Source organism: Austrofundulus limnaeus, unplaced genomic scaffold (assembly GCF_001266775.1).
Source record: "Austrofundulus limnaeus strain Quisiro unplaced genomic scaffold, Austrofundulus_limnaeus-1.0 Scaffold82, whole genome shotgun sequence".
In the NCBI taxonomy this organism is placed as follows: domain Eukaryota; kingdom Metazoa; phylum Chordata; class Actinopteri; order Cyprinodontiformes; family Rivulidae; genus Austrofundulus; species Austrofundulus limnaeus.
In genome coordinates, this window is record NW_013952484.1 from 1,402,697 (window position 1) to 1,412,266 (window position 9,570).

General features: G+C 40.1%; 2 protein-coding genes across 2 annotated transcripts in view; one reads left to right on the forward strand and one right to left on the reverse strand.

Annotated features, from left to right (window-relative positions):
- Window positions 1–1,068, forward strand: part of LOC106519784 (F-box only protein 30) — a 6,143-nt gene extending 5,075 nt beyond the window's left edge. Inside the window, exon 3 of the mRNA XM_014011585.1 lies at window positions 289–1,068. Within this exon, the coding sequence (XP_013867039.1) occupies window positions 289–483 (195 nt within the window). The 3' untranslated portion in view covers window positions 484–1,068. The remainder of the gene's footprint in view (window positions 1–288) is intronic.
- On the reverse strand, window positions 740–9,437 carry LOC106519785 (hydroperoxide isomerase ALOXE3). Its single transcript, XM_014011586.1, has 15 exons — window positions 8,925–9,437; window positions 8,635–8,788; window positions 6,668–6,872; window positions 6,483–6,564; window positions 6,284–6,406; window positions 6,095–6,198; window positions 5,830–5,999; window positions 5,593–5,736; window positions 5,281–5,484; window positions 5,100–5,186; window positions 4,815–4,981; window positions 4,618–4,739; window positions 2,260–2,360; window positions 1,954–2,124; window positions 740–1,886 (listed from the first exon to the last, which is right to left on the reverse strand). The coding sequence occupies exons 2-15, from the start codon at window positions 8,779–8,781 to the stop codon at window positions 1,707–1,709; spliced, it is 2,007 nt and encodes a 668-aa protein (XP_013867040.1). The 5' UTR covers window positions 8,782–8,788; window positions 8,925–9,437; the 3' UTR covers window positions 740–1,706.
- Window positions 9,438–9,570: the final 133 nt, after the last annotated feature.

The window sequence follows — 9,570 nt, forward strand, 5'->3', positions numbered from 1 at the left end:
AGTCTAAATAGCAGAAACACCAAAAGTCATAGCACCCCTCACATGAATGAGCTGAACGTTTTGATATGAACTGTTGAAATGGCGCAAAAATTGTGGAACGAGTTAGATGCCGAAAAACGTACGGAAGAAAAAATGATCGATAGTGTGAATGTGATGAAGCGTTCACACACATGAATGGCCCCCGGGCCACACTTTGGACATCCCTGGTCTAAAATAAGCAATATAACTTCAAAATGTACCCAAAATTGATCTTATTATCATTGTATTTTTTTTTATGTCCTGTTCCAGATGTGGAAATTCAGCACTGCCTTCAGCCCCGTGTCCTCCTGGGGYTTCACTGATGTCCCCAGCATGTCTGTTCACCTTAAGAAGTGCCACTTCAACATGGCCGAGCAGAAAACGGAGCCCATTCCACTTCCTGCCATGTGCACGGCGCGAGACGGACTCTCGCTTCGTCGCGTCCTGCGTCACGTCCACTCCTGACCACAAACCGAGCTGCACAAGTTTCACTTTGGTGTTCTGTGAATGTTAAGATATTTAGGTTATTATTTTTTTTTTTGAGTAAATCAACACTTCCTGTATTTTAATTTGGAAAGAAGCCTTAATGAAACAACACCTCTTGTGAACAATTTATATTTAGAAAGAAATATTAAATATGAGCATTTATCTTTGCATGGGTTTGTGCTAAAAAACAAAAAAAACATCTTTATTCTGGTAAGAACACATATTTTGACGAGTGTGAGCACTAGATTTTTATTCTCAATAATGTTAAAGATGAACTTACATATTTTTCTGCCTTTGTGAAAAACAGCAAGTTGTTGGTTAAACTGTGTTATTTCTGTGTCAGAAACTATGACAGCACTTTAAATGTTTCTAATCCCTTCCAAGAGGATCAGTAAAGCTAATTTGAAGCACTTCTGATCTCTTCCAGGGGTCCAGCCATGTGCACATGTTTTGTTTGGATTTGTTTGTTTGTTTGTTTACAATGTGTTGTAACAGTTGGACATCCAGTAATTAATGTATCTAATTTGCTGCAATTTAATAAAGTCCCCACTGCCTTTTGTATGATTTAAGTGTTTCCCATCTTTGTTAAAATCTATAGCTGTTAGATAAAATTAGAAATAATGCAACTTAAACATAAAAACATTCAGTCCAGTAAACAAAATAAGATTGCATTAAACAGAAATAACATTAGTGAAGTTGACAGTATAAAGATTTTATAAACAAGGATGTAAAAAGAACATAATCTTCACGACATGACTATAAATAGATAATATACTACCTGCTGCAGATAGCTCTTTAAACAGCCAAAGTGGAGCAAACTCATAATTTGAAGTTTAACAAGCTAGTGGCTAATTTAAGTTGGATAAATACAGAAATAAATATCTGTTGTCTTAAAATAACTCAGATTTTTGAGAGTTGCGTTAACAGAAATCCACTTTATCTTAACTTCTAGCTAGCCCCTATCTTATCAATGCAGTCGAAATTAAACAATCTAAAATGAAGTTCTTCAAAGAACTATCCATAGATGAGATAATTATTAATCTTTCCATAGAAAGGTCTGGATTACCTGACCCTTTGATATTGGCTTTATTTTGGACAGAAAAAGACTCCCAACTATGGCCGACACTGAATCAAATGAACACTTCAACTAAAACAGGTGGAGGGGGGATACATAGAGTCAAGCTTGGTTTTTCCGTACTTGTCTAAACTGCTACACTGTTTTCTATTTCAGCAGGGTTTAGATACGAGTAGGGTACTTTAAGCCGAGAGTTTCTTGCGTTAATTTCTTCAGTCAGGTAGGATAGTTCAGCTTGAAAGTCCTTAATCATCAGCTTAGTGGCTGGCTCGTGGAAACGCTCTTCAGGGTATTCACCCAAAGGAACCTACCGGAGACATCAGGTTAGGCTGAAAGCAGTGATTTCATACATGTCTTTTATTCGCCACACTCACCGCATTGGTGTACTTGCTTGACAGAGTCCAACTCAATGCTGCGAACTTAACGGTGTCGCCAACGTTTGGGAGAACCTCAAGAACCGTTTGCATGCTCGACTGGCCTTTTGTGGTTGGAGGAGGTCCGCGCAGCTGAAGAGAGCCATTGGGGATCCAGGCGTGGTAGTCAAACTAGAAGATAAAACAGTATTTTTACAAAATAAACACGTAAACCTTACAAGAAAGCTCCTTGAATTAAAAAAAACAACTAACTTTTTTAAACTTAAACCATTCCTTCTTTGTGCCAAACTGACAGCGTTGACCCACCTGTCCATTACTGACAGCAGCATGTTGTACAGTCACCGTAAAGATCACCATGGTGGTGAACTTGACCACTTCACCCACAGTGTTGAAGCATGTTGGAATACCTATAAAGAGCAACGTCAAGATGTATTTAAAAAAATATCACTGACAATAAAAAGCAGGAGCAAATTCAGACAGAAATATAAAATAAAGATGGATCTCTGCCTGTATTTGATAGAGTAAACAAAGAACCGTATCATTGTGGGCACCAGACTGAACAGGAAGCAAAGGTGAAAGCTGTCTGGGGAGTTCAGAAAAAAGACAAACGTTCACACCATAGTTCTTGATGCTCAATTCTTTTTGTGTGGACATTTACTTTATATTTTAAAAGCGACCTCCACCAGACTCCAGTATGAACTCTACTTGGCACTGATGCGATGCAGTAGATGACGTGACGTCACATTCACCTCAGTTTACAGGAGTAGCCTACGGATGCTACATGTTAGCATTTAGATTTTTAAGTTGTTGCACAGTCAGAGCCATTTAAATTATTGTCTGACATGCTTTTTTAGTTCAATATTTACATTTAAACCGGCCTGGCTGCTCTAGTACTGCGTGTATTTTAGGTACAAAGAAACGCAAAGTAACGACGATCCAGTAATTTTAGTATCGATACGGTCCGAGACAGATATTACTATCATATTTCTGTGGATTCTCAGTCATCCAGACATGGAAAATTAAAAGAAGAAAGACAAAGCAACTGTTTTGTTCTGTAGCCGAAGAGGAGAGGAGCTACCAGTGGCGGCTGGTGGATTTTTCACCAGGGGGGCTACAACTCCAAAGTAGACATGTTTCAGAAAGCAAACAAACGTGTACCAAGTTGTATCATGCCAGGTTATTTATTTAACTACGAAAACAATAAAAGCAATATAAAGAACATTGTAATGTCGTTTATTACTTTAAAAATGAAAAACATTCAGCAATAACTTGTAACAGTCAGTATGTACGTATATCACGGTTGTAGTACCTTTTAAGTGCCACACGATGGCGCCTCGTCTGTTATAACATAGGAAGTTGTGAATGCTAAGAGTCCAGAGCTAAAGCCTCGCTGTGTGTACGCGCTTAGCTGCTCTGCTGCGTAATGAATGATGGTGAAGGATCATGGACTATTATCTATACATTCATGTATGAATGTAGATTTAGTGCCGTGGAGACCTGGCTTTGTATGGTTTCAAGTTCTGTAATAAAGTAGTACATGTGGGAACCAAAAAGCTGTCGCTTTTTTCGGAGCTGCACCGTAGCACATGGTTTATGCTAAGCTAGCTGTCCTCCTACGAACGACCATCGCATTACAAACTGACTGCAAACAAAAGCCAGGGTGAATGATTGGTGAGGTTTAGAAAAACATATCATGTCGGGTTTTGTTTTCTGTACAGAAATTTTGCCGGGATGTTTTCAACAAGTTTTTTCTCTATAGAGAGCATGGCCAGYGCATTGAGACGATCCTGTGACATTGTGTTCCTGAGGAAAGTCTTGATTCTTTTCAGGGTTGTGAAACACCTCTCTGACTCAGCTGTGGTCATGGGAGTTGTGATCAGAATCTTCAGCAGAGTCACRATCTCTGAAAAGGTGTCCTGCASATTGTTGTCCATGAAAAGCTGGTTCAGAGCCACAGCACCACTGCAGCTCCTGAACTCATCCACGCTGTAGATGAGACTCAGTTCAGTCTTCAGCTTGGCCTTGTTCAGCATGGGGTAGGCCTCTACGGTGGTCTTCAGTGCCTCTTCAGGGAACTGGTTGACCAGCCGCCACTGRGAGCTACAAGATAGTTTTATATCAATATTCTAAACACTTCGATCTGCTCACTGATGTAAATGAAATGCGACACGAGCRTTCAGACTGAGGGCACACTGAAAAGCACCAGATATGTATCACATTTASTACCACATACTAAAATGGCCCGGGTCGGATTTGAAAAATTCTTAATTTGTCACGTTCAGATTATCAGGAAAAGAAATCCAATATGGGTCACATATGTAAGGAAGAAAATTGCATTTGTCTGCAGTGTGAACGTAGCCTAGGAAGCTTCATGTTCCTCTAATGGGGTGCCAATATTATTAAAAGTATGGTTCATAGGACAAGCTTCCAGGATGTGGATGCAAGAGGAAATGCAACCCCAGGTTGATAGAAAGGCTTGTGCAGATAGAGCAAACAGGGAAACCATTGAAGCTGAGCACCAGTGTTAAGTTCTGTCACTTTCTGATTTTGAGTTTTCCAAAATGCCTGTTAACAAGCCACAAACTTTCTGTGGGAATAGTCTTTAGGCGCTGTTTGATCAGTCATTACCAACAAATTTATACATCTACACAAACACATTTTTACCAGAGAGTTTGTTTTCCAAGAAGCCGTGCGTGAATATCTCATGGATCCATTCCTGCAGTTCAGTGTCTTTCCTCACGTCGCTGTCTGAGGAATAGAAAAGCTCCACCATGCTCCTCACGAAACTAATATAAAAAATAATAATTTTTTTAATTTTCATTTTGAAATTATTGTTTTACAAAATATTGAACACTTGTGACCTCATGATGTAGTTCCACAGCTTCAAAGCGTCATCTCTGTAGTAGAAGCCAGGGATGGACTCGAGACCTCGTGCAGTGATGTTGTCAGGCAGACAGAGGGCGCTGTAGGTCATGTTAGACAGGGCCCTTCTCATCAGCTCCCTCATCCCATCCACACCAAGGGAACTCTAGAAATCATCAAMCCCAACAGAGTTATGTTTTGTATTTCTACTGTGTTATGAAAGGATGGAATTCATGACCACACTTCCACAATATGGGTGAAAAAGCTAAACCGGAGTAACATACCTCACTCAAAGCCCCGCCGGGTCCAAGAACTGACATYCGAACAAATATGTTGATGTGCAGAGTGTAGCGGAAATGAGGGATCAGCAGCTGCACAGAGAGGAAAAGCATCGAACTCCAGGTGAGGTCACATTTAAGAGAAATGGGGCGGACACTTGAACGCCTCACCGGCTTCGCTGCGTACCTTGTAAAAAGGATGGACGGCGGGGAAACAGCGGAGAGTAGCGACAGCGAAGACTTCTGCCAGGCAGTGCGTGTTCAAGATGTGATGGACCGTCTGGTTCTCCAATACATGCGCGCTTTTAAAGAACAGCTTGGCCAGGAGCCAGTCTGTCTGCGGGTCGCTGGGCAGAAAGATGGGGTTCTGCTCGGAGGGTTGCTGCCGAAGCTGAAAGGAAAAAAAACCCTGTCAAAAGACTTTTCGAAGAACTTCGGTCAATCAGAACAACCTCTCACCCTACTAAACCACATCGTAAGTCTTTTATTCATGAAATACCTGTATTGCAAGAGGCATGAGTTTTTTCTCCGGGTTCATRTAGAACAAGCAAAAACCAGCACTTATGTGAAGAGAACCTCCATCCTTCTCTCTGGTTGGTATTCCATCCATTATCTTCTGGTCCACCAGGAATATATTACCGTTCTGTACGGGACAAAAAACATAAAGACTTGCATAAAAATGTATGGAAATACTTGTGAAAATCTGCGCAAGCTTCCCGTTTTAAAAATAAACAACCTCCATTTCTTTCTTCAGAGTGCTTCCAGCCAGAAACGGCGTCACCGTCTCCTCTGTGACCGGAAAGTTCGGAGGAAGTTTCGCACAGCGCCTGATCACGTTGGGGTTTGTTGCGTTCAGAAACTGGAATCCAAAAAAGTCGTCTTCTTTCCAGTGCTCAGAAACATACTCTTTAAGGACAAACTATACCATTATAATGTATCGTTACAGTATAATGAACATTATTTGCAAGTTTTTCTAAATTGGGAAAGAGGATGCTCCATACCTGACATTGTCGTCTTTTTGAAACAGAAGATTTTCTTCATGTCGTTGATGTGTTTCCACTGTTTATTGGCTCCCGCCAGGCTTTTGAATCCCAGTTCAGCATCGCTAAAACAAGAACCACACGCAGAAGCGTAAAACGCAGATTAACCTGAATAAAAACTGCGTGAGTAAATTAGAATTCCCGACTCACGTCATTCTTTTTTTGTAGGATATTTGTTCTGATTTGGACACAGAGAAGCGGATTTCTCCGGGGAGCTCAGATATGTTTTTGAAGTGACTGTTGTGTAAAAACTTGTCGTCAGTAACCTCCCACCTAACAGCGAAAAAGATAAAAACGAGTTTCAACCATTTGTTCAGAGAAGTTTCTTGAACGTGAAGTGGAAACTTACTGGTACAAGCTCTTCCTAAGCTTTAACTCTTCTTTCCGGTGCTCAATCAGCAGAGGATGCTCGTCCTCAAAAGCYTTTGTAGCTTAAAGGCAGAAATGAYGTTTATTAAATGACAAAACTCAGTCTGTGTATTGTGTAAAAATAATTATGAACATCTGTTATTGTTTTGAAAATTTTTCACAGACCTTTCCCCCCTCTGAGCGCCACATTGTCTCCCCTGTAAATCCACCTGTGACAGGGGAAAAAAACCTCCTCTCCCTCTGGAGTCGTCACCACCATTTCGGAGCAGAACCACTCGTCCTCTTTTAGGCAGAGGCGAGGATCTTTCTCCACTTTAAGGAGCAAAAGTTTCCCCAGAGACGAGCTCGTCTTGATGCTGAATGTTCTTGTCTGAGAATCACAGTAAATATGAAATAAATAAATGTCAGTGCCATTTAYTAGTCAGATAGAACACACACATCAGCTGCTGCCTTGCAGGGGCGGAGCCAGGAGGGTGACCGGGGTAACGAGTGTCATCTCTGGCTCCTGATTGGCTACCACAGGTGCCACCCTGAAATAATTGGCAAGTGGGTGGAAATCTTGGGTTTTATATTGTCTATTGTTTTTCTGTTTCTCTTTATTATTCAACTTATTCCATCTTCTTCCACGTCGCCACGCTACTCCTCCTGCATACTTTGTCCAACAGCTGCCATTGTAATTTCTATCTGTAAAGGTCCTGTGCCAAATGATTGCTTTGCCTTTTGCTGCCTGTACCACTTGTAGTTTTTGAAATATTAATGTTTAAACTTTATTCCAAATTTATAAAATGGGAGTCAAAGGGGCCTTGTAATTGTCCATTACTGCCCCCAGCTGTACTCAACTTGGTACTGCACCACAGTTTTTTAATATTTAATCTCAATAGTTCAGTGTTTACAATACTAATATGATTGTATTTGGATGTTTTACTATAAAATTGTCTTAATACTGTTATATTGTTGTAATATTATGCAGTTTAGTGTCAATAATTGTATTGGCAATATGGCCTCTTTCTGCACACATACAAACCAAGCCCTGCCACCACCTTCTGCCACAACTCCATTGGTCTAATGGTCTATGTCATGGACTTTCATGTGGGAGATCAGGGTTCAAAACACGGCTAATGCAACTTTAGGAAAAAAATCTCTTCAAACTTCATATTGTCACACAATTACCTTAATTCTAAACACCTGCTGACTTGACAGGCACAAGCTGGTATAGAAAACACATTTGAACTTGGTCAAAGTTCCTTCTGCAAGTCCAATGCTGCAGGCAAAGCCATGCTGCATTGACATGCTATGTGGCAATGCACACTTGTTTTTGCATCGTAAAAACCCATGTCTAGTTGCATTTAGATTTTTGTTAAAGGTTTTCTCTCATACTACTGTTTTATATACATTTTCAGCTGTGTATGTTCAAAAACTATTGCCCTTTGTAAAATTAGCATTAGTTGTTAGCATAACTTGGGATTTGCGTTGGCAGTCAGCATGTGATTATTCTTAGCTACTCCACAACAGTTTTTTTTTTCCTCAATAAGATTAAAATGGCAGAATTGTGGGCTTTTAAAGTTAACTGTGGTGTCCATCTTGAATTTTTGGTTTGCATTTTGAATTTCGCAAAGATTGTTTTCGGCTACTTTTACAGTAATTTTCAGTTTTTTATGTTTAAAAATGGCTAAATAGTAAGTTATGACTAGCATTCAGCATGTTTTATTTTATCATTCTTATGATCACACAAAATTTCTGTTCAATATTTCTTAAACAGCTGAATTGAATTCATTTGGAGTTTGCTGTGGCGGCCATCTTGACTTTTTTTTTAAATCCAAAGCACTTTTCGTTATTTGTATGTAGCCCTCTAAAAAAAATGCCACCCCTTGCAAAAAAAAATCTAGCTCCACCCCTGCTGCCTTGTCCTGCCACGATTTGACTAAGATCATCATGTTTCATTAAAATCTGCCCAGTGGTTCATGAGATATTTTGCTAACAAACACGCATCAAGCAAAAACAGCATCCTCCTGAAATGCTTTCATTCATATGTGTCTGTTCTGACCGGAAATGAAAGGAAAGCACCAGGGGCTCCACATTGTGCTCAAGCCTGATCGGCCTGTTTGAAAGTTGCCTAATAGACTAGAACTTGCCTTCCCGGTTCTGAAGTCGATACCAAAGTTGTCCAGGTTGGTGCGTCCGCTCTGCCCTTCTGTTCCAAACAGGACGACGTAGACGTGGTCTATTGTTCCTGCATGCTTCATGGCACCTGTTGTCACACTGAGCGCGTATTCAGCCATTATCACACTGAAGGAAACAACAGGGGAAAAAATAAATAACAGTGTCACAAGCTTGTGAATATATGTTTACTTTCTTTTACAGGAAGAAACAGAATTGAGGAAAGTTGCAATATAAATGTTTCTATCAAGTCTTTTTTACTTACCTCCCTTATTTACAGCAGGTTTACCTCCTGTCTGCTTTAAAGTTGAAATGTAGCCTAATGTTTAGGTCTTTGCCTTGGATCCAGCCTGAAAGAATGAAAAGGGTGGGTTCTGCTGGACAGGCAGACAGACGTGTTTAGTCAGTCTCCCTGCCTGTCAGATCAGTTTCTCTGATTGACTGATGAAAGGCAAAGAGCACATTGCACAGGTGTCAGCTAGATTTTATTTTCATTAATCCAACCAGGTATGTAAAAATTAAAAAAGAACGACAAAACATGCAATAAAGATTTGGCTGCACCATATGTGATCTGTGCTTCTTTTGATATTTGCATAATCTTTTAAGCACTTTTTCGTGCTTTAGTTTGATTGTTGTTAGGCTGTGGTGTGTTGAACTCTCTGAACCAGCAGTGGTTTTCAAAGTTTTCAGCTTCCAGCCCACAAAATGACTTACTAATTACACATGGGCATAATAACAGTATAAACCAGAGGTTCTCAAACTGGGGTCCCTGGACCCCCAGGGGTCCGCGACAGGTATCTTGGGGGGTCCTCAAAAAAATTTACTAAAATGTTAATTTGGTTTTTATTTTAAAAAGCGCATGGAGAACAATGAACTAATAAAACAAACATAATAAACTTAATAAAAATATA